General features: G+C 40.7%; 4 protein-coding genes across 6 annotated transcripts in view; 2 read left to right on the top strand and 2 right to left on the bottom strand.

Annotated features, from left to right (window-relative positions):
- The window catches only part of LOC118410550 (transient receptor potential cation channel subfamily A member 1-like), a 27,846-nt gene extending 25,313 nt beyond the window's left edge, over positions 1 to 2,533 (bottom strand). Inside the window, exon 1 of one of the 3 annotated variants that reach the window (XM_035812316.1) lies at positions 2,370 to 2,533. The gene's annotated coding sequence lies outside the window, so the exon portion shown is untranslated. The remainder of the gene's footprint in view (positions 1 to 2,369) is intronic. The other 2 variants (XM_035812315.1, XM_035812313.1) reach the window with 2 other exon arrangements.
- Positions 1 to 8,105, top strand: part of LOC118410553 (acyl-coenzyme A thioesterase 13-like) — a 10,742-nt gene extending 2,637 nt beyond the window's left edge. The window contains 4 exon segments of the mRNA XM_035812325.1: positions 2,185 to 2,253; positions 4,457 to 4,601; positions 4,604 to 4,640; positions 4,942 to 8,105. Coding sequence (XP_035668218.1) covers positions 2,185 to 2,253; positions 4,457 to 4,601; positions 4,604 to 4,640; positions 4,942 to 5,095 — 405 coding nt within the window. The 3' untranslated portion in view covers positions 5,096 to 8,105.
- Positions 5,647 to 12,997, bottom strand: LOC118410552 (uncharacterized protein C6orf62 homolog). Its single transcript, XM_035812324.1, has 7 exons — positions 12,530 to 12,997; positions 11,765 to 11,851; positions 10,671 to 10,760; positions 10,366 to 10,491; positions 9,773 to 9,907; positions 9,448 to 9,507; positions 5,647 to 8,898 (listed from the first exon to the last, which is right to left on the bottom strand). The coding sequence occupies exons 1-7, from the start codon at positions 12,656 to 12,658 to the stop codon at positions 8,833 to 8,835; spliced, it is 693 nt and encodes a 230-aa protein (XP_035668217.1). The 5' UTR covers positions 12,659 to 12,997; the 3' UTR covers positions 5,647 to 8,832.
- A 399-nt stretch (positions 12,998 to 13,396) lies between these two features.
- Positions 13,397 to 24,522, top strand: LOC118409656 (sodium-dependent multivitamin transporter-like). Its single transcript, XM_035810827.1, has 11 exons — positions 13,397 to 13,633; positions 15,350 to 15,528; positions 16,258 to 16,359; positions 16,725 to 16,970; positions 17,356 to 17,526; positions 18,164 to 18,304; positions 18,631 to 18,774; positions 19,183 to 19,289; positions 19,762 to 19,861; positions 20,112 to 20,204; positions 22,481 to 24,522. The coding sequence occupies exons 2-11, from the start codon at positions 15,409 to 15,411 to the stop codon at positions 23,108 to 23,110; spliced, it is 1,854 nt and encodes a 617-aa protein (XP_035666720.1). The 5' UTR covers positions 13,397 to 13,633; positions 15,350 to 15,408; the 3' UTR covers positions 23,111 to 24,522.
- Positions 24,523 to 25,309: the final 787 nt, after the last annotated feature.

Here is a 25,309-nt window from a genome sequence, read left to right as displayed (position 1 = left end):
CAGTGTGTCTTCAATTGACACAGTTTGTCTTCTGATCACGTTACACTTCGCTATGAGTTAGGTATGTACATTTCTTATTGCGCTACCTGTAAGTGTGTCATTCAAATTGACACAGTTTGTCTCCTGAACACTTTTTCCGCTATTAGTTTGCTATATACAGTTCTTATTGCGCTATCTGCAAGTGTGTCATTCAAATTGACACAGTTTGTCTTCTGAACACGTTACACTTCGCTATGAGTTAGCTATGTACATTTCTTATTGCGCTATCTGCAAGTGTGTCATTCAAATTGACACAGTTTGTCTTCTGAACACTTTTTCCGCTATTTAATAGTTTGCTATATACAGTTCTTTTTGCGCTACCTGTAAGTGTGTCATTCAAATTGACACAGTTTGTCTCCTGAACACTTTTTCCGCTATGAGTTAGCTATGTACATTTCTTATTGCGCTATCTGCAAGTGTGTCATCCAAATTGACACAGTTTGTCTTCTGAACACTTTTTCCGCTATTTAATAGTTTGCTATATACAGTTCTTTTTGCGCTACCTGTAAGTGTGTCATTCAAATTGACACAGTTTGTCTCCTGAACACTTTTTCCGCTATTAGTTTGCTATATACAGTTCTTATTGCGCTATCTGCAAGTGTGTCATTCAAATTGACACAGTTTGTCTTCTGAACACTTTTTCCGCTATTAGTTTGCTATATACAGTTCTTGTTGCGCTATCTGCAAGTGTGTCATTCAAATTGACACAGTTTGTCTCCTGAACACTTTTTCCGCTATTAGTTTGCTATATACAGTTCTTATTGCGCTATCTGCAAGTGTGTCATTCAAATTGGCACAGTTGTCTTCTGAACACGTTACACTTCGCTATGAGTTAGCTATGTACATTTCTTATTGCGCTATCTGCAAGTGTGTCATTCAAATTGACACAGTTTGTCTTCTGAACACTTTTTCCGCTCTTAGTTTGCTTTATCCAGTTCTTATTGCGCTATCTGCAAGTGTGTCATTCAAATTGACACAGTTTGTCTTCTGAACACTTTTTCCGCTATTAGTTTGCTATATACATTTCTTATTGCGCTACCTGTAAGTGTGTCATTCAAATTGACACAGTTTGTCTCCTGAACACTTTTTCCGCTATTAGTTTGCTATATACAGTTCTTATTGCGCTATCTGCAAGTGTGTCATTCAAATTGACACAGTTTGTCTCCTGAACACTTTTTCCGCTATTAGTTTGCTATATACAGTTCTTATTGCGCTATCTGCAAGTGTGTCATTCAAATTGACACAGTTTGTCTTCTGAACACTTTTTCCGCTATTAGTTTGCTATATACATTTCTTATTGCGCTACCTGTAAGTGTGTCATTCAAATTGACACAGTTTCTCTTCTGAACACGTTTTTCGCTCTTAGTTAGCTATATACACTTAATGCAGCGCACAACGGTCCTTTAGATGTGTCATTCAAATTGACAGTTTGTCTTCTGAACACGTTTTCCGCTACAAGTTAGCTATATAACGTATAAAATTCTTACGGCGCTATTTTTTGTGTCATTCAAATTGGCACAGTTTCTCTTCTGAACATGTTTTTCGCTATCAATTAGCTATATACTGTTCTAATCTTAGTTAATCCCTCAGTCAGGCGCGAGCAATGTATCTAATATCTTCAACAGTTAACAGTCAGATGCAAAAAGCCTTCGTCGGGTAACGTTTCCTACAGTTCACTTTACCCACGACGCAACCTATTGGAATAACACCTTACAGATCATAGTGCTGTCTTATACTTCAAAGACATTTCAATATTACTTCGTAACATGATAAAACGCTGACAGCACCATCAAAAGTACTTGTGTACACTACCGAGTGAGGTCCCGAGTGACTGCCGCAACGGTATAGCGTGACCCGGAAACAGTTGAACATCGCTTACTAAGCGGACACCCCGAAACCCCCATACGGTGCGTATTTCGGCTTGAAAACAATGGCGAAACCATAGGAAAAAGCTGTCGAAAATCGGTCAACTTTGACATCAAAGATATACTTTCTCGTAAAAGTCCATCGCTTGAGATTCACAAGGCAGATAGAACAACTCGTGGGGATTACGAGGACACCTTTCACAGCCTGATTTAGCCCACCGCAATTTTTTAATCTTTTTTTTACGTGACCATGTCAAGTGCCTCAAACGGGCGTCCAACATTACAGGTCATGCGGCAGGTCATGCAAAATATTTCAAAAACAAAGGGGTTCGACAGGGTTATGGAAAAGGTTTGTGGATGAGCATATCTTGACAAGATATACGGCATATTTCATGATCTGTTTGATTATTGTGGTGACTCTAGTTTCCGTGCATGGCGAATGAAAACTGGGGTTACGTTACTGACCTCCACAGATTATCCATCACCTCATCATGGTTTCTCGTTGGGCCTCTTTCTCCTTGCAGGTCTATGTGCTTGTCCTCCCAAGTTGTCGATTATAGCGTTATATCCGTTAACTGCATCCTGCGTACGTCGCACTCAGCACTAAACCGTTTTCCAATGCCAATACCCGGTACCCCCAGACTCCTGGCCCTCGGGCTGTTCCAAAAAGTTTAGCTAGGGGGGGCTGGGGGTGCAGGTCTCGTCAGCCAGTGTCCCTACCCAGATGGGTCCTGCCACAGAGTCACAAGTCTAAATCCAAGTGGACCATCTTCCAAGTTCACTTTGGGTCAATTTGGTGCTGGTTTCAATCCTCAATTTTACATGTATTAAACATAGTATAACGTTAATTCATACTTGGTGTTTTCTTGTTAACATGTTAATGTTAACGTTACATGTAACGCTAGTTCACCTTTATTCGCGGCGTTACCTTTGTCCGTTGTATTGAGGGATATCAAGTCGATGGATGGTGGTCTCAAGCTGCATTATATTTAAAAAAATGCAAATTGAAACCACCGTCCATTAACGTGATATCCCTAAATATCCTGTTTTTACATGTAGGTACAACGGATAACGGGAGGGGGCCATACTTCGACGGGTCCAAATTTCGACAGGTTTTAAAAATCATTGTTGCGGAGAAATGCATAGATGCCTGCACATGAGAAGTACACTAGCTGCAGACTAAACCTTGTTGTAAATAACTACAAATACGGGGTATGTGTCGAAGTTAGCCAGTCCCACAGATAACGATTGAAAAACTTGCTCAAGTTTGACGCCTTCCGTGCAAGTTGACGAGCGAACGTATCGAGACCATGGCCCGGGAAACTCTTGAATTATTCTTCGCAAAATACGACATGTGAAAAAATACCACCACACATAGAAATGATGTTTATTAGCCTTCCTAAAAATAATACCTGTGTTCTGTTCTGCCTTTAACTGGGTTGGATAAACGGAGCTAAAATGATGCCACAATGTTCACGCAGTCGGGGCCCCGCCATTTTACTATCACGCACGAAGGCGGGCGAGCGATGCTCAACACGTTGAACTCAGTCAACCCGTCCGTCGAGCGACAAACATTCAAGAAAAATCGATCCCTACCGACTAAAAAATCCTGTAGCCATTGCTGCTGCCAAAAGACAGGATGAAAAGGCAATCAAGGAAGCCGAAAAGCGAAAATGCCATCACAGTCTAACGTAACAATGCGCTGCCGTTTTGCGGCAAGTTGGTCTCACCGTGAGAGGTAAACGTTTTAACACACCGTATTTGAATAAGTCGCGTAATACAAAATATGACCCATATTTGGTACAAAAAAATTATAATGAAGACTTTTAGTCCTATTCTATTTGCATAAGTTGTTTAAAAATGCACGGCGATGGTCTGGTTGTTACTATGTCGGAGTTTGGACCCCTTTTTTGTGTTGGAACGTTCTGCTAGGACGCAAGCCGAAAACCTGCCGTAAGTTTCGTGCGCTGTCAAAGTACAGTGCGGAACGCTGCTGTTAAATGAAATATATATCTGTACAGCTTCAATAACAGTTATATGGATGTATACAAGATCTTAACTTGTTTTTGATGAGTTCACTGTAAAATGTACATTGACAAAAGCCATGCGCATCCACTTATAACGGGTGTCGAAGTATGGCCCCCTCCCGTTATAGGCTACACCGCGAAAAAAGGTGATCTATCGTTAACTTACTTTACTCCCATAACCTCCAGGTCCTATGCAAGAAAAGGTAGACTTACACAATGTATATACAAGGGCAAATACTAGTACCAAGAAAGTTAAAGAGCCTCCTTGCTAATACAATGTCATGTACTACATAGATACTACATGTACTATTGTAGCAACCTTGATATACACATGTATAGCCTTGGACAACCCTCACAAACCAACCATCACAGTCAGCTATAAATCACATTTAAACTTTCATAGGAGCGGTTTATGAGGAGCGGTTCCAGGGAGTACAGACTCCTACCAAACCGAAGACGTCTACTCTACTTATAATAGATTATATGAATTGGCCAAACACATTATCATCTGTTCCCCTGTTGTAGGTCCAGGTGGTCTCAGCTGCACCAGGGAAGTGTGTGTTTGAGATGAAAGTTGCAGAGGAACATCTGAACATACCGGGCACACTTCATGGAGGCCTTACAGCGACCCTGGTGGATGGGTTGACAACATATGCCCTCCTGTCCATGGAGGGGGGAAGCCAGGTGTGAGCACGGATCTCCATGTCAGGTAAACACATTTAGTTTATCATGGAAACCCATCTGTGTTAGTAATAGTAACGTTATCAGTAGTAATCATAGTACAGTCATTACTGATCCTGAAGAAGGCGACAGTCTTACCGTTGAAACTTTTAAGTTTTATCCATGTGTATATCTTTGCCTGCCTCAGCAGCCTAAGTGCTTTGGCCAGGGACTGGCCCCTTGCTCCTTTCCATTAAACAAGAAGTTTTGGCATTGTACAACCATTTACTTTATACATGTATCTGAATTAAGCTCTTTGAAGCTTTAGGACAATTTTTTATTCCCTCCAGCTACATGAAGGCGGCCAAGCCAGGGGAAACCATCACCATCACTGCAGAAGTGTTAAAGAGGGGAAGAACTCTCGCCTACACCAGAGCTGACATCAAGAATGAACAGGGAGACATGGTTGCACAAGGCCTACACACAAAACATGTAGGGAACTGACACAGGGAGCTGAATAGTGTTTGTTGAAAAAAATGCATATACCACAGAATGATAATGTCCATCATAATCTGTGGAAAGTTATATAAATTATATAATTTTTCCAATGTGACCTAGTATTTATGACAGACTGTACATTATTTTTATGTTAGAAATTATCCCTCCTTACATATTGATATGCAATGACTGTCTGCAATTCTTAACTTAGCCAGAAAAGTTTTCACAGCACTATTTGCAGCAATTATCATTTGACCTTCAGATACATTGAAGTTCCAGCAACAGTTTCACATCTTCATACAGTATCACTGGTAACAAACATTTACACTGATATCATTTACCTGGATACAAGAATTCTTGATCATACCAAGAATGGTTGTACAGGTCACGTGTGCCTAATTGAGAATTTTGACATTTTAGGATTTGTCAAAAGTTTTCTTTCTGGTTTTGATTGTTAAATTATATCAATGAGGTGAAAGTCAGTGAGATTGATTACCTGGCTGTTATATAACTAGAGCAACACACATGCAGAAATCACCACACAGGAGGAACATCTATCAATCACAACCCATGTTTATTGTCTTGGCTAGCTGTGCCAACAATCATCCCACTGTTGAAATAAATTGTGATCCCCAAGACATGATAGTGTCCCCAAAAATATCATCCTTGTGTATCATCCAAAACTGAACACATTTCTGGTGAGAATGGTGCAACAGAGATTTTGGTCCATTATGAGGCTTACAGAAGCGTATCAAACGTATTCCAAGGGCCAAATATGGACTTTTGTACCACAGAGAGGGATCACAGATTCTTTTGTCTGTCCGAAGAAAGTATAATTATTTTGATGTAGGACAGCAAGCCTCTGTGAGAAGCTTCATTGTACACATAACCAAATGGCATTGGTACTGGTCTCTCTCAGTGGTACATTAAACACCATTTGGGGGCCTTGGCACATGGATGAACAGATACTGTAAATTGTTTCACCTCCACATCTTGCAAAGAACTACCTTCTAACATATGTATTCTCATGGTCAGAAGTCTATCTTATGAGTGAATGGAATTGGCTAAGAAAATGTAATAAAGATGCAGTAACAAAGAAACTTGGCATAGAAAAAAGCAGCATAGTTTATCATCAAACTCTCAGTCTGACATTAGAAGCCGTCTCTTGCAAACAAATTACATAAAATACGTCTGTACTCCCAATGCATGAGATAAGACAATCAGATTGACATGACCAATAATACAAGAGGTAATCTAATAATTTTTATCATTTAGGACAGAAAATATTCACTTCATTTATAAACTTAATCTGCAAAAAATCAGGTTTTCTTTTCCTTTCCCCATACAATCATTGGATAAGAGGGATCTAAAGAATTTATGGGTTTTCATTTTTTTAAATCTAGATCTATTCCTACAGGGTAGTTAGATATCTTTTGAAATAAAACCTTTGCATTATTGCCGTGGAACAATGTCAAATAATACTACTTTATACACAAAATGTAAAAAAAAATTACACCCAAGTAATTTGTATTGATGCAAAGAAAATACAATTGTAATAAATATTCATTTGAATTCAAGAATAGAGAAATATTGACTTTTGACTAAAGATTGTTGGTCAATTGACAGACAGAACAATTCTACCTGCAACGAAATCTATCTTGCCAAATACACTGGTAGTCGGATGTGACATGTATAATTTTTTCATGACAAAAATGCATTTTATTTCTAACTACAGTACAAGAAGTATTGAAGACGAGTATCAGCTGTTCAACTAGCCTAAACATAAACCACTTATGTTCATCTGGGCTGTCATTTCTTTCATACATCTCTCCACTACTTCAACATCCACCAAAAAATAGCATATAAAATACACCACATATGGTAAAAATATTCACCCATTTGAATTTCTGGTGTCACCATTCAACATGTAAAAGCTCTTCTCAATATGTACAGACATTTTATACCTGAAGGTGTCATCATTTTGCCAGCCTTACGTTTTTGCCCCTTTAGATTTGTCAACTCAAATTAAGTACACAAATCACAAAGTGCTGATGACAACATGCTTTGGATCACCAGGTTCCTTCTACAACTCTACACTACTTGCCATGCCACCTCGACTTCCAATCAGCCCATAGGGCCAAACGATTCACGACAAAAAGGTTTATACAGGTGGTGCTACATGGCATTATGGCAATGTTTGGACTGGGGTGATTTTTGACATGAAGGTGCTTGTACTTGTACGCTTGTACCATACTCTCCAAGCAGTGGTTGAAGGGGAGAGTTTTACCTTCTGATTGGCACTTGCCTATTTTCTGACAGATGACTCCTTCACCTGTCAGAAAGCAACAATCAGAATGTAACTACCTTCTTCAATCCCAACTTGGACAATACTACATGTAATATCAGTACAGTAATAACTGTAACTGTAATGTTTAACCAAAATGACTGTCCTCAGTGTAACACACCAGCATTCCACGCACAAGGTGGCTCGTATATTACATGTACACTGAACATGCAGTCAGCAGGAAATCATAATTTGGACAATGCCATGCAGTCAGATACTTTACTTACAAAGAATTTTTGTGATTCCCAAGAGACAAACTTGGTCTCAACATTGTTCACTGTTCATTGTTTATTCCCCCATAGCCAAAAACATGGCTGTTTTTTAACAAGAAGCTTAAGGCTGCATTTCTTTAAAGAGCCAGAAACTATGACCTATGGAATGTAAGAAATTGAATTTGAGGCTGTTGTAAAATTGTGATGGCATTTTTAGATCACATTTTCAATATACTTCAGTGTACATCATTCTTAATCATGAAGAATGATTATGAAGAATGACAATGTCACAATGACACAAAGTTTGTTGTTCATGATAATGTACCAAGTAGTCATTTCTTTGCAACTGTTACTACTTCAGAAACGTGTTCAGTCAGTGAAGTTGTGTTGCCCTGTGACGTTGTGCTGTACCTGAATATGGTTGTGCTAGAAAAATGACATCCTGTAACAAGATATCTCATGCAAAAAAGGTTGCATAAGACATCACCATGGCAACTATGACATGACAATGAACCTCTGATCCTTTCCCATCTTGTGGAATGTTGGTCAACACTCATTATCCTAAAGAAGAACCCCAATAGATTGCTTTCTTGGCCCAGAAACCTGGAAATTTCCCTCTTCTTTCTTCTCCAAGAAACTTTGCTGTAGAGCAGCATAATAGTAAGTGTTGACTCCAGTTGTATTGCTTGACGGAGTCAAATATATACACATTGTGGCACTGTGCTAACCGGATATGTTTGGACCAGTATCATGCTGAACCAATTTTTCTAGATTATGGACATACAGTGGCTTTTTTTGCCCATCCTTTGGCCCTAAGTGCGATGATTTCTTCTGATGCTGGCTGTGCTAGATATCAGCAACATGGCTCTGCCATGTCCCCCATCTTAAACCACAAAAATATCTCTAGAAATTGAGGTCTCCTAAGTCATGATTTTAGAAAAATCAGCTGTAGTTTTGCTGCTGCTGTGCACTGGTGAATTCCCATATGGCCACTGATGTGAGAAAGCATCATCCTGTACTGGCAAACCCTCCTGATTGTGGAAGGACAACTTTGGGACTTCTACTGTAGGCTGTACATGTCCTACTCCAGGAGACGGTGGCATCCCGCATGTGAAACATTTGGTTCACTCTATAGCAGAGTTTTATAGTTCAATGCCTCACACCTCTGGTGCCACCCTGACGTCCTGTCAGTATGGTAAGTATGGCTGCAGTACTTCATCAATGGTCCCTGGTGCCCAATGTGTTAGTTGGTCCTGGAAGGAAAAAAGGGTGTCATTGAACCACAACAATTTGACAATTGTACATTATCATCTGTGTGGTACAGATGTCAATGCTTACTTTTCTAATTGGTCTCTCATGTGAAAGTACAACTTATGTACACTGGTTTGCAGTGTTTCCCAGGGCTTGGAGGCTTGGAAGTAAGATCTGCAATGGCAACAAGCTTTTTTATCTGTGCTTTAAAATCAAAAGGAACAAAGATGTTTAAAACTATGTCTACTCTATCTAGTCTTTACATGTATTATACAGAATCTGATGCTTTCTGAGTTTCACGTCCTCTACACTACAGAATAACATCCCTATGACCCATTCAATTTAACATTCCTGTATAAACAAATATCAAGTACTAAGAAATTATCCCAGGGAGTAATGAACTGGTCACAATGCTGTCATACCCTCTTCTAGTCTAATTTGATTTTCCTTATGCCACCTGTTGCTATATATGTATATGTATGTAACTACTTCCACATCTACAAGTGAACACCTGAACACTATTGTAGGCTAACATAATTAGCCATGCTTACCTGAGGCAGGTACAGACATATGCTGGAAAGCTTGAACACTATATGCTTGCTCTTTGGTGTCTGGTGAACATTTGAGAAAACAAAACAATCAACCTACATGAAGAGAAATGCTGAAAAATACAGTAGAGTACAATGCACAACAATGAGGAATCACCATATCAAGAAGAATCTAATTGTCAGTAAAAAGCATACTATACTCTTGGTAGAATTCACTTCAAATTCAGGACATTTTCTAAAGTTATCTGAAGACATAGACATAGCTGTAATGAACTCATGTATACATCATGTCCTTGTTGTAATCATGATCAGTGAGCAGAGCCCTCACCTCTGTGTTTTGTCTGTCTACAAAGAGGAACATGGACTGAGCGGGGTTGTTGATGATCAGCCCTGCCTTGTCCTTTCTCGCTAGGAGCCGCATCAGCTGCTTCTCATAGTCACTATGGTGGAACACAAACTGAGCCTGCACGGAGAAACAGCCCAAGCTTTTAAAGGTGTATTGTTTACTTCTTGAATGAAGTCCTGGCAAAACTTGTAAATGTACATGAACTACAAAGGTGCTAATACTTGCTGTTGAATGGGATAGTGGTACATGCACATGTATGAAGGAGTCTACATATTTTAGCAGAAATCAGTTCTGGTAATCAAAGCCTTTCATAAAGCAATCTCACTTAAATTATGGTTATAATAAAAAGAGGCTTCCAGTAGGGTACAGTGCAAAATGCATTGCCTTGCATTGCTCAAAATACTTCTTTCAGCTAAAGTTGCCCAGGCGGCAACTTAAGTCAAAGGCCAGCTTGCAAAATTGTAAATAGTGTTTTTTTTTTGTTGCCAAAAAAAGGGGGGAAATTATGCTTGGAGATAAACAAGCTTGTTTGCATCACACACAAAAACAACAATGTCAAATTAAGCTGTTCATACATCCATGGGTTTGTAGGCTGACTCCTCATCTCCCTTCCATCTGGAGAACAGCAGGCACACGATTTTCTCAATGTCATTTCTGGGCCACAGGAAGAAGTCCATGGCTTCTGTTGCCCCTATCACATCCTGCAGGAACAAAACAGAATAGTGCATTACCTCATTACAACAGTTATCTTCTCAAAGTCAGTGAGTAAAGTTATAAATGGTTGCAGTAGTTAGCAATGGACAGTGTCATCGGGAACGTATATGAAGCTGATGTCACAATCAGTATAAAATTCTGATAGGTGTTTGTATGATTTTCCTACCTTTCTCATAGATTGATATCTCGGTGCATGTAGTTGTACCACATCCTTCTCTAGCAGCTCTAGAGAGCTCTCTAATGAGTATGCCTCCTCCTGTCAACAAGAATATATAATACAATGTACTGTACTTATTAGGACATGGCCACTACCCCTCAGCAAATCAGAGCCCTTCAATTACTGTGTTTATATCCCCATAGTGCAGAAAAGTGTGGTACTATGAAAAATGTGTGGTACTATGAACTCATTTGCACAACACCCTCAACAAGAATATATAAAACATTGTACTCTACTTCTTTGAGAGATAAACAACATCAATACAAATACATCTGCAACAGCATGTCCAAGCATAGCATTGTAAATTTGAAACCTTGATAATGAAGCAATAACTTTAAATACACAACAATTGTTCTCATGCGTATGTAAGGACTAGTATGTATAGACTGACTGACAGTAATAAGGTATAGAATACTGCAATTCACTTTGTCTCCTCGGTCTGAGAAACTTGAACTTGTTCTCGAAACTAAATGTTCACAGTGACAGCAGGTGCACGTAAAAAAGGTCAATGAATTATTTGTTATCTGTAATGATAAGTTCACTTTACAGGCATCACAGTGAAAACCGTATGGTGAAAAAAGCAGGAATTACAGTATTGGTCAGCCTTCTTGATTCCAAAACCCACATCCGGATTATATTTAGAGACAACTCAAACAACCACTTTTCACAGCTTAGTAACAAAACAATTGAATCCTGGTGACCTATGCCCCCAGGTAAATGTGCTCTCAAAACAAGGACCTGCTGCATATACGACATCCATGCTCAGCTGTACTCAACACCTGGTAATCATTGACTAATAATATAAGAAAAAAACAATGAATGCAGCATCACCTAGCATGCTTGGTTTACCTGTACAGTTTTTACTCTCTTTATTAGCTGCTTTTTTTCAGTAAACAATATGGGTTTGAAATTTGGTAACATCTTTTGAAATCTATTTGTATTATGGTTGGGCATCAAAACGTGTTTGGCTACAATTACTACATAACAATTTACAGAATATAGAATATCAACTTGTGCATAACTGAACACAAATAAGATCAGACCTTGACCCCTCTCATGATGCTCTCTTCGTAGTTGTTTGTCATGACCGGCACCACCTCTGCTGCTTCAAACAAAGCTGGCTTCTTTTTCTGTGGGTGAAAACACGTGAATCTAGTGTCTAATTTGACAAGTACACAGATCACACAAATGAAATGCTTGACGTTAATGTACACTTGGCCCTGCTGCACAAGAATTCCAGTCTGGTCAGTTAAACTCAAACTTAATATACATTGTGGTTAACTGAAAAGCAAACTTCTTTCCTGACAGTAAGGTAATGGTTGTCAATGACAGGTAGGCTTATATACATTTGTACATGTAACCATAAAGATAACCAACCTGGTGCATGCCAATTTGCTATCCTGTCATGTTTTGAGAAAGAGGTTGCGAGAATGACTGACTCAGTCCGTGACTGATTGAACGATCATTAAAAAAACTCCAATATTTTAATTTACTACATCCAAACAAAACAAATACAAATCGTATAAAAAATGTATGAATCAAATGTCTTCATACGTGATCATTTGCCTATGAAAACCAAGGAAATAATCTAGGAAAGTTCTGATGGAATGTACAAACATGAGGGGAGGGGCGGGACGTGTGGAAACAAAGACATTATAGTGAACAATACTGTGTGTTTTATTTCTTGAACACAGAACACTCTATGAACTTCCAAAGAATACGTACAATGTGTGCGAGACTGATTAGCTAATTGTTGCTGTTGATGACTTCATCACGCCCCATATTAAAAGTGAGATCCATGTACCCACCTGTTCTTTGAAAACGAAGGCTATGAACATCTTGTAGTCGAACTGATCGGCGAGAGCCTCTCGTTTCCTCCGAAGCTGCGTCCGGAGCCGGTTCAGAGTCGCACTCTTCCTAGCCTGGGGATCTCCCATTCCGCAGAGTGAAGTTGGGAAACGAACGCCACAAAAATAACGTAAAATGTTCGGCAAGAAATTTGAACGGAAACTTTGGAATAATGAAACTGCAGCACACCTCTCCGGTGAGGGGGGGACTTCCCCTATCAAAAAATCATCGCTGCGATCTTAAGAAGTCCTCTTTCTGTGAATGGTATGTCTTGAAGTAATGAAGAAAAAGTTCTGTGTCCGGAAATTTGCCATAACTTCCCCCCTGGCTGCTAAATTTTGGGTGGATATATCTAAGTCCCAGTAACTGGATGGCTCCGCAAGGTGGAAGTACACAACTCTTATTGGTGACGTCACGTTCCTAAACTCTCAACTTTGACCTCCAATCTTTCTGTTACTGTAGATTTTTTTTTCACGGATCTGTTGATACCAACAATAACGACAACTAAAATAAGTAGACCAAAGCAAAAGTATTCGTGAATTATCAGCATTAAATTTCATACTTTAAGTTTTAATGTTAACATGCATATGTAACCAATTAACTTGCATGATGTTATGCAACAAGCATAGCAGAAGGTCCGCTATTTCTCGCGGGTTTGAACACACAATATAACTGTTGGACAATAAAAATTGACATATATTTTAAACATTCTCTAAAAACACTTTTCAAAAGATTTTGTACCTTCTAAAGGCAGTTGATGAGATAAGTTCATAAGCTGTTGTTTTACATTTGGATGCGGTGTAGTATATAGTCAGCTCGTCCGTGAGGTCAGCACCAGTCATCAGTGAAAGGTCCCGCGAAGGCTGTTGTTTGCAAACAGTCGGTGGGTCCAAAAGTCATCAGACCATATCAGAATGCATTGAGATAGTGCATGAACGTTGTATATACTTACTTAAAACGTCTTTGTTTGACTGACTTTGGAAATGTTCCTCTTCGTGCGCTTTCGACTCGTTCAAGTTCGCCCTGGCGGATGTTAGCAGACGACGGAAGTGTGAACAACATCTGTCAGACTCAGAGTCGGACCATGTGGTACGTGGTGTGATGGGTTGTCATGCTGCGTTCAGATGTTATAGTGGTTTTTACAGGTGTACGAATTATTCGTGTATTGCGAGTGTTTATATTTCATGTCAACTGGAAGACCTTGGATTAAAATCACAAGATCATTTAACGTAACTGACCTTCACCAAGAAGGTTATATTTTGGTCAGAAAACTTTCGGGTGTCCCAATATGTAGGTCAATGTCATATAACTCGAGCAGATGTGGATGAAATGTCACGATATTTTGGTATTTGAGTTGCGTTGGCGTATACCAAGGTTTTGTACGAAAATGGTACTTCTGGCACTTTCTGTCGTGAGTGCAGCGGGGTGAGTGTGTGTGTGTATTTGCGTACAAGATAACTTTTGATGCTGTGGATCGTTTTGCATTATATTTGGTAATTATTTAGGGGTTTGAAAAACGACGGTCAAGTTCGATTATGGGCGTCCTGGCGACAAGTTGCGGTACTGCAGCGGAACGTCGAAGTTGGCGTTAAAGTTATCCTGAAGTGGTAGGTTGAGAATTTTTGGCTTGTGGATACGCCTTTGGGTAGGGAGTAAGTTGTGTAAGTTGGGCCCCCTGGCGGCTTGTTTTGAACTGCAGTGGGCGATTTTGTCGTTATCTTTGAAAGAGAGTAAATCAAGCAGGGGTTGGTGGATTTGCATTATTTTTGGTATGTACATACCTTAGGTAATGATTAAAATCCTGAAATGTATTGTATGCAAATCATGATAATTAGAAGAATGTGTAAATCCTTCAATCGACCTCTTTTCTGGACAGTCAGTGCTCAGTGCCTAACTACATCTGTGCTGCAAACTTGTGTAGTTCATGACATATTTGTGTCAGCAAAACATAGATGTTATTGTTGCTAACACATTGTTTATTAGTTCTCACTTTGCAAGTGCCATGTTGTTTGTTTGTGCACTGTGGGAAGGGGTTTCTCCATTTTGATGTCAAGGGGTGTTTTCCCCCTTATTTTGGTGATGCTTATGTGGCAGGGAAAAGTGGAAGCTTGGTGGTTTGTGGTGATACTTGGTATTGAGTAGCGGTCGCAGAAACAAAGGTTGAGTTTGAAAATGGTTCGCCCGGTATCTTCCGTCGGTACTGCAGCGGGCTCAGTGTGTGAGTGTATGTGTGTGCTGATAACATAACTTGAGAAGCTTTAAAACCTTTTAGTCATTGATAAAGGCATTCTCCATAACAACCCTTGATTGTTTGGCGAAGGTATGTGTTTCGTGGAACTCTAGTTTTAATTCGAATTTCTTTTTTGATTATTCAAATTTGAAAATTATAATGTTTTTGTAAGTCCGTGTCAGTTGAATCATCCTTGGCCTTGTACTCCTCTAACACGAAGCTTCCCGTTGAACAGTACACGAGCCAAGATGAATTGCCCTCAGGAAGGGCCCCATGCCCCAGATTCCAACACTAATGACATTATGCCATAATTACTGTGAAGTGTGAAGTGGGATTCAGTAGCATTCCCAATTCCATCAGGACTTGATTTCTTATCTTTGTTGTATGTAACGTTAACACTAGCACTGCTAACTTCACAAGGGTACAATTTTCCTTCCTTTGCTAGCCATGTTAAGAACTCTTTTATGACATCTGCAATACAACAGGATATTCACCATGAATTATTATGTATTTATGACATCTTTCTTTTGTTTTTTGTCATTATCTACAGATTGATAGTGAGATAGACTGTCAACCACATTGACAGGGGTCAGCTGAAAAAATTCCAACATGGCCGTCACGCCGCAGTTTTCAGTGGCAGACTACGCCGTCTTCGCCGTGTCGCTCCTCATCTCAGCTGGTATCGGCTTGTACTACGCACTAACTGGTGGCAAACAGCGTACCACTCAGGTGTGTAGGGAACATACAGTATTGGCTGCAGGACTGTGAGTTTCCGTTAGGTCATATATACTGTAAGAATTGGTAGATGCTGTCGTTAGCCATTATGTTAGATCAACATTTATTTATTTATTGCCAAATGATGATACAACTCATTACACGGATCTGCCTAGGCAGCTTTGGGCTGGTAGCGGCAGATCCACAGAGATACAGACGAACATACATCATCGGTCGACGTGATCGCACATGTTCGCACATGTTTACACACGACGGGTTATACCGCCCCTTACGGGATGACATACCCTTTCATATGCGCCAGGTCTCCCGTCCGGGTGAATGATGTGAATCACCGTGAGTCGAAGCTAGGTACTCATTTTCACCTGAGTATAGTGAGGAAAGCCGTGTAAAGTGCCTTTCCCAAGGGCTGCCAATTTAGCTGCCATTTAGTCCTGTTTCATTATTACGCTGATCATCTGCTACATTTGTAAGGTATCAAATGGGGATCAGGAGCATTTACCAATTCCCCCAATCAACTCAGTCTAACACCCTGGTTGACTTTGTCTGGTAGTAACACCCTGATCAACTCAGCCAGGGTTTAGGGCTTAGGGTGTTAGGCCAAGTTGATTAGGGTGTTGGACCGAGCTAGTCTAATAAGCCATTTTTGAGTTAGTAAAGGACTGAAGTGTTCGGTATTCACTTAATTGTACAGTTTGATTCATCCTTTCATTTCATTGCCTTTAGGAGTTCCTGATGGCTGACAGGAAGATGTCAGCTGTTCCCGTGGCGATGTCACTCATGGCCAGCTTCTGTTCAGCCATCGCACTGCTGGGACAGCCTGCAGAGGTCAGTTCAGGTCAAAGGTGCAAGGATATAGTAAAGAAAGGGATGTCTGAGTGTAACTTTTGTCTTTCCGTACACTTCTTCCATACCAGATTTCACATAATTTTTTCTGATTTTAGTTCAATCAAAATACCATAAGGACAAGAAGAAGCAGCAAAAACCACTCCTACAAGAGAGCAGGCTGGGTGCCCTCCTTGATAGTTTTCTGGTCAAATATTCAAATGACAGAACAAGTATTGAACCTCCGCTAAATGAGATACCATGGCACCCAGGCTAACAAAGGAGTGGAATCTTCAGGTGAATATTGATGTCTGAGGTTTACATCTCCTGTTGTAGTCATTTAGTGTGTTGTTAATTCCTGTTCATAGGTGTATAGGAATGGCTCAGAATACTGGATGCTGGGGTTTGCGTACTTCCTGATGCTGCCCCCCGTGGCCCTCCTCTACCTCCCTGTGTTCTACCAGCTCAAGCTGACTAGCTGTTACGAGTACCTGGAGCTACGCTTCTCCAAACCTGTGCGCCTGGTTGCCACAGTTGTGTACAACATACAGATGGTGTTGTACATGGGCATTGTGCTGTATGCACCTGCTCTGGCTCTCAATGCTGTAACTGGGGTGAGCTTCCTGTAACCACGATATTTTCTCATTGACAAACACTATAGGTTGGGTATACCTGGTGAACAGATGAGAATTTAAAATAGAATAGACAGCTAAGACGTTTTTCTGATTTTTCTTCTTCTTCCTTCACTGCTCAGCCCCGGATGAAATAAACCCAACTATGAACCTTATAACTTTAACTTTCAACAATTGTTGAGAATGCACAATTCAGTTTATGACTGAGCACTGTGTATCATTACCCTTACATATCATTTATCCATTCAATCAATCAAGGAAAGAAATTGAAATTGTTGTATTATTCTATATAACCTGTTCTTATAAGTGCAGCCCATGGTAGAAGCACAGTTGTATGCACACAATGATGTGTGATTTCATCTCCCAGGTTGACTTGTGGGGCACAGTGCTAACCCTGGGTGTCATCTGTACTTTTTACACCACTGTGGGAGGCATGAAGGCTGTCATCTGGACAGACACATTTCAGACAGTCATCATTCTGGCAGGACAGTTAGCTGTACTGATCCAGGGCAGTATAGACGTTGGCGGCTTTCACAAGGTGAGGCAAATCACAAAGTATCTCTATCTATGGCTACTATTTACTTACAGTTTCTACTTAATTTCTTTATTTCAGGCACTAACTGTCCGTAGTAAAACAGACTATAACTTATAACAACTTAGACTCATGAAAACATTTCACTCTCATATACACCGTCTCCAGAGGTTATGGTAGAAAGAATCCAACTTGAGTGCAAACTGTATAATAATTATAGTACAGTGGAAGCCGCTTAATTGCACCCCAATTTGCCAGCGAATCCCGTGTAATTATCCGGCGTGTGTGATAATGCAAGTTACCCAGTTGGACCGCACCGCCACTTGATTTTAGGATTCCGTGCAGTTGACCGAAGTGTGCGTTTATCCGACGTGCAATTAACTGGCTTCCACTGTAGTAATGGGGTTCGAAGAGTAAAGAAACCAATATACAAAGGAATGGCATTGCTTGCGCCATCTGGCATCAAAAGTGATTTTTTTTTTCGTTTTCATCATACACTAAGATACCAAATTCAGAAAGATAACTTGGAAGAAAGGGTCACTGGACTTGAGGGTGTTCAGCCAGCAATTAAAGCTGTTGAGCTGTTGAGATAAGAATCACTTTGTTGACTCTTATCACATGGAAGTTTTCTATTTTCTCCAAGGTGTGGGATATTGCAACTAGTGCCAAGAAGGTGGAATTCTTTGACCTTGACCCCAACCCGCTGACCCGACACACGTTCTGGACTCTGGCAGTCGGTGGGACTGTGATGATGATGGCCCTGTATGCAGCAAATCAGGCTACAGTAAGTGCTCAACACTCACTTGACTACAACTAAATTTGTAAAATTTGTAAAAGATGGGGGTGCAAAGATGATCTGTGCCAGCCAGCCTTATTACATATAAGTTGTTATCTGATGCAAAGGAAAAAGAGGTAGAATGTGTTGAATTTCGATTCATTTCTTGATAGGTACATAATATGTACAGAAAGATTGCCTTTTCTTTTTTCCTTTTCTGTTTTTTTTAATAAAGATAACGTTTTGGTCATTTTACATAGTCATGATATTTTGGTGGATGAATCCATTTTGGGGGCCATTTCTCACCCTGATATTGTCATAATGACCCATCACAGGTGCAGAGGTATCTAAGTGTAAAGTCTGAGCGAGCTGCCAAGGTGACCTTGATGGTGACAGCACCAACCCTGCTGTTCACCCTGGTGCTCAGCTGTCTGATTGGTCTGGTCATGTACGCACGATATGCAGACTGTGACCCAAAGGTAGGGCTCACTTCTCACTGTGTCTCATACTAGACAGACAATTCACCACTACCACTGTACTGTTTGATTCATTTCTTTCTTCAGTATGAAAATTAATTACATGCATTGAGTTTTGGTATATAGTGTGATAGCTATGTCTTTTTCCCAGAAGTTAGCAGCTTCTTAATCTTATGCATGAAATAGAATCTATCATTACAGGGCTTTTTCACCTTAAGTTACAAGACTAAATCTACTAAAATCTCTTCCATCAGTGCATCATCACTGATTGCAGTGATGATTGTGATGAAGAAATTATTTCAAATTCCCTAGAGATAGTCTCCAGGGGTCTGATCACTCTTAGACTAGAACTTCTGGTATATATATGATGATTACAAATGTCGCCATACATTTTCTGTCCGTCACCTCCAGGCCATGGGTAAGATCAACAGTTATGACCAGCTGCTGCCGCTGTTTGTGATGGAGATCATGAGATATTTGCCTGGCATGCCCGGCTTATTTGTGGCCTGCATCTTCAGGTAATTACATTCGGCTCAGTTATATATTCAGATAGTTTCAACTGCTGGGCTCGTTGTATATAGCCTGAGTATCATCCGTATTCTACCGGGGCTCCTTACACTCGCTACCCCTAAAAATTTTTTAGGGAAGTGAGTGTTAGGAGCCCCGGTAGAAATAGGATGGTACCCAGGCTATTTTTTTAGGGAAGTGAGTGTAAGGAGCCCCGGTAGAAATAGGATGGTATCCAGGCTACGTTGTATATACTGTCTATACAAATACTGAAGGCCGTGGAACTTTTATCTTATTTGATTCATGGAGGACTTTGTTAGAGGTACCAAATGACCGACATAGCCATCTTCTAACAGATTATCTTGGAATACTGCTCTATATTGCTGTAGTTTAGCATGTCTGTAAGGTTATACCAATCACAGTTGAAGAACACTAAATGTCATGGTGCTAGAACCTTAAGATGTTTTCCTCTTGTCTTCGCAGCGGTGCCCTCAGCACCATATCTTCTTCGCTCAACTCCCTGGCTGCTGTCACTCTGGAAGATGTCATCAGACCATTCACCAAGAACATGCCTGAGGCTAAGGTAGAGAAGTCAATTGTCATGTTAGTTTGCCAACATTCAGTCATTACTAAATTATAATCTCTGATAAGTGCAATATAAAACTGCTGTAAGGCACCTGCCTAGAGTAAGAAGTAAAGGATTACTTAAGGTAGTTTTTTTGCTGGTTCTTGCATATTAATATCATGTACTTGTGCATCCATGTGACAATATAATGAACTATGATTATTGTAAACCTTTTGTGAACATCACACATGCCCTTCTTTGTTCGCAGATCACATGGATCAGTAAAGGTCTGGCTCTTGCCTATGGAGTTATCTGCATCGGCATGGCATGGGTAGCCTCTCAGATGGGAGGAGTGCTGCAGGTTAGAAACAGACTTGGATTATCATCAAACCTTAATTTTACTTAACGTTTCTTCCAGCGTAGTCATCTTTGTTGTTAAAGTTTGACAAAACAATGAAAGTAGCATGCAGTTATACATGTTTCTGCTAGATGGCTCTGTTTCAGCATTGTAGGGTTTAGAGTTGCTATTATTCAGCATTCAGGTGACCTCAGTAATTGCCCCCGGTGCAGTGAGAACGTAGGCTTTAAACCACTCACACCTGGAAGGACCTCTACCATTTTTTATGTGTTTGAGGTGTGGCTATCCACGAATACAGGACCTCCATTAAAATTCCTTTCCAAGGGTTGGTCCTAACAGAAGCTAGATACGTATTTCCACGTGAGTGAAGTGAGAAAAGTCATGTTAAGTATCTTACCTAAGGGCACAACATCAATGGTATATCAGTAGATTTGAACCCAGGACTTCTGAGTTCTGGGTCAAACACCCTGCCATTATGCCACACAACCCTACTTAGGGACCGTACGGCATTTAGCGAGGGGGGAGGGCCGGTCGCCAGAGGGGGGAGGGCCAAGCAAAAAAATATTGAGCCAGGGGGAGGGCCTAGCAAAAATATTTTGACTTGGGGGGAGGGCCAAGCAAAGAAAAATTAGCTTGATCTACAAGCAAAATTTGTCCCTTAAAATTCAAGAAACGGCGTTTCAGATGGTCAAGATTTCAAAAATTTTCTGCACCTCCGCAACAGATCGCCCAAGGTTGGCGCTCGGGACACAGTGAAAATGCGAAAGGGGAGGGGCGGGGCTTTTGCATCGACCTCGAAAACATTTTTCACTTACAACAAAGATTATCCAACTCTAGATTAGTCAGGAAAATTTACCCCTGGTCTATTGCCCTCAAAATGTAAGAAATTGCGTTTCAGAGCTCGAGGGTAAAGATTTGCAAACTTTCCTGGATCCCTTTTGACGTGACCGGCCTCGCGCCTTTAGTGACCGACATCGTGATAATGTGTTCGAGGGATTTAATTTTGTATTTCTAAATTGAAATGCCATCAAAGTTAGCTTTGTTTGCCAGCAAAACATTTCCCTAAAATTGTAGAAAATAGCTTTTAAGAGGGTCAAGATTTCAAAATTTCCCCGGACCTAACTTTTACCTTGCAATTTTTCGTGCCTTGGCTTTGGCACCAGCCGGGCCAGACATGGTGTTCGGAACGTCGTTCTCAAAAACTTGAAATCCTCGTTTTTTTTTCCATAGAAATGTCATTTAACCAGCAAATTTGCCCATCAAAATGCAATGCAGGAAATTGTGGCAAAAAAGCGTGGCATTTTTAAAAGATCTCCTCAGGCAAGTCTACGTTCTCACACCCGCCGGCGGCTAGAGAGAGGCGACCGCTGTGGGGAAAATCAGCGCCACGCATCGGCGCCCCCCTCCCCACCACTAGTTTTGATTAGTCGAATCGTGCTGTTGTTTCTGTAGTCATTTTTTCCCGATTTTAAGTTATTACCACCACAGAACCAAGAAAAAGTCCAAAATATATGTAAATTGAAAATAGTTTCCGTCAAGCCGCTCGAGCTTGCAATGCGTAAAGTAAGGGGGCGGGGCGTGCGCCGCTTCATGCCGCAAATCTACTAGAAAAACCAGGTACAAAATTTAATGCTTTTTAGGTGTGCTTTTTGTTTTGATATCAAAACGATAAAATAGCTTCTATAAAGAAAATATTTATGCCTCTATGAAGCAGATATTTATCCCTCTATTATTATAAAGCAGATATTTTGAGCCATTATGTTTTCCTTTTTACAAGCCTGGTGAGAGATCTGCTTCGCGATGAAAATCATGAAAAAGTATGACGCAAAGCACATTTCCAAATGGGAGCGCAGTGTTTTATTGGCGTCTTGAATATTTTTTCGAAGTTGATAGGAGGGGGGAGGGCCTAGCAAAAAAATTTTGTCTTGGGGGGAGGGCCTAGCAAAAAAATTTTGACCTGGGGGGAGGGCCTAGCAAAAATTTTTTGACCCGACCCTCTGGCGACCGGCCCTCCCCCCTCACTAAACGCCGTACAGTCCCTACTTATATAGCCTGGAATACCAATCCTGTAGCACACAAGGTGATACCAGTCCCTTTTTGTGGAAGCATCATATGTCCTGTTCCCAAAGTTGGCACCTAGAGTTAGAGATAGGTTACCAACTCCAGGAACATGACAAGATCAGCATCATCCCACACTGGGTCTGACATCCAGGCTAATGCTAATGCATTGTTTTCTGTATAATGCATTATTACAACATCGTCTTCCTTCTCTCCTCCAGGCTGCCCTGAGTATATTTGGTCTGGTGGGTGGCCCCCTGCTCGGACTCTTCTCCCTGGGGATGTTCTGTCCCTGTGCCAATGCCATTGGTGCATTCGTCGGCCTTCTCAGTGGCCTAACTGTGTCGCTCTGGATCGGCATCGGTGCATTTGTCTCCCGCTACACCGCTCCTGCGCCCCCCGCACCGGAAGTCCCCACATTCTGCTATGGCTTTGCATCAAACTCTACAGTCCTTTGGGGTCTGGACAATGTGACCATGCAGTCTTCGGTGTCCATTGGAACAACTGGCGCACCGTCGAACGTGACGGCCGGCACGGCAGCTGTCTCGGTCAGCAGCATCTACAGCCTGTCCTACCTGTGGTACAGTCTGGTGGGGGCAGCTGTGGTCATCCTCATCGGCCTCCTGGTCAGCGTGCTGACGGGATGCTCGCGGGGACGGAGGCTGGACCCCAGGACGATCTCACCCGTGTGCCGGTGGATGTGCCGGGGTCTGCCCGAGCAGGTTGTCATGGAAACAGAACGCAGGACGGAGGACCGTCAGCAGTTGCACAATGGTGACGAAAACCAGGAACTTACAAACGGTGTCCCCAAAGAGGTGTCATCTTTTGTAGAAGTGGAAACTGCACTGTAGTTTGTGACTTGCTTTGTGTAAAAATTTGTTCTGTGCATGACTGTAAATGTACCTTCTATCATTCTGCAGTTTGCACATGATGACACATTTCACTCTTGCCTTCATAAGATTGTAACTTGCTTTATAAGGAAATTACAGGCAATGATAGAGGATATAGAGCATTGATTTTACACTGAAATCCTGATATGTTGATGGTAATTGCTTTGTATGAAATAGACATTGTAATAACCTGTTTAGACATGATACGTTTATGTATATTTAGAGTGTATATTTGTATATTTAGTAGTAGCAACAAGACAGTAATGGAAGTGTTTGTAATATTTAATAGTTTTATGAATAATTTTCCCCTTCACTTTCTGAACTTAGAAAGACTCAAATGTGGTAGCTAATTTAAGACTCAGGTACCTTTTAAAGCAATTCATATGTTGTATTTTCTGAAAATGCATTTGCAGTGACCAAATAATGATTAAGACTGCCCACTGCTTTTTATAGCCATACACCTATACTGATAAGATTTTATGGAGGACCCTTAAAATGATGCAAACATACAAAAAAAAGCTTGAAAATTGAAATATCTAAGATTAATCCAAACCCTGACCTACCCTACCCTTACAGAGCCTAACCATGCCCATCAATGGCACACCAGTCGGTAATGACCCCACCTTTAATAGTATTGTTGCAAATCTTTGCCTGTAGTGGACATGTTATTTTTTCTTATTGAGGCAAAATTAGTATTCATGCATATCAGTTTTCATAAAATCAAGGCAATGTGGCAATGGCTTGTTCATGAGGTGAATACTTAATGTCAATCTGTGCCATTATTAAAATGAATGCAGTATTTTATCCATTGTACTATTAAGGTGCCAATGTCTAGTAGGTACACGTGTACATCTGTACCATGAGCTGTACAGGCTCGTCGTTGTGAAGGGACTGTTGAATTATACTGTAAACAAGACCTGGAATTTTGATATGAATTATGTGGTGTCTAACAATTTGCAGTACTTTAATGAATAGCAGGAAAATATTCCATTCAGAATGATGCAGTAAGATATTGAAATATGTGCACAGGTATGTATGCACTTTCTAGTGACCAAATGTGTTGTGACTGAGGTGGAGTATATTACCCATTCCTATGTGTATTCCTGTACTAGTCTTTAATCTGAGAAATGTGGCCATATTACAGAGAAACAAGGATGATACAAGTCATGTAAGTGTTTGTCAGAGCTGAAAATATCTGATATTTCAAAATTAGTTTCTTTTTGCTGCACAGTTTGTACTTCTAAGTTTTGATAACAAAGTTGTGCCTTACTTATTGATTGTAGTCTATGAAGCCATATGTATTTGCTCCACTTTAAGAACAATTACATGTATGTATTGTAGATTCATTACATAAATATATTATGGTTTTACAGGATACTATTTCAAAGGTCTTTATTCCTAAAAAATATATATACCATACGTATTCATGTATTATCAAGGATCTACAAATGATAGTACATTACTAGGTACTAGTGTTTGGCAATATCTGGAGCCTACATGTAGATGGTCTGATGGTCCTTGAATGATTTATGTTCCTTTCCGTTCAGTTTGACAAGTGTTTGAACCCCACCCGAATGACAGCTGTGTGACTGTGCACAGTGTTTGATGATTGACACAACTGGAGGCAGTGTATCCAGTGAACTTGAGTGAAATTTGAAATATTGTGGTCACGTGATGTTTTGACAGATGCATAGGAACAGCCTATTATGCACGTAATGCTCCACGGCACCTTTGAACTATTGCAACGCGCACACCCTCAATTAGGAGATTTGTTTTATTTGTCCCTTCTGTGGAACTGAGGAGTGCCAAGGCAACAATTTTTTGTACAAACATGTCTTCGTTCTTGCGCTGTTTTGACTTACAAGGTGTAGTCTCTGACATTCCTAACAACAAACAGGTTCGTCCTCGGCCATCACGAGAGCTCCATCTTGTGTGGCTGTACCTCAGCGCCTTAACTGATTGATCACTGTCATTTCTTCACACACACTGGAGACACATACTTAGGAACTCGTTAAACGCTTCGGTTGAAGCTACCCTCTAATTTCGGGACTCAACTAGATAGACATGACTCACAGCGACAGCGGTGCACACAAGAAAGGGGGCGGGGTGAGTCCGGTCGGCGGAAAGACTCAACATTTGAGCAGCTCAGCACAATCTTAA

The sequence above is a fragment of the Branchiostoma floridae genome, chromosome 2, assembly GCF_000003815.2.
Source record: "Branchiostoma floridae strain S238N-H82 chromosome 2, Bfl_VNyyK, whole genome shotgun sequence".
Classification (NCBI taxonomy): domain Eukaryota; kingdom Metazoa; phylum Chordata; class Leptocardii; order Amphioxiformes; family Branchiostomatidae; genus Branchiostoma; species Branchiostoma floridae.
This window is presented reverse-complemented; position numbering and strand designations above follow the sequence as displayed.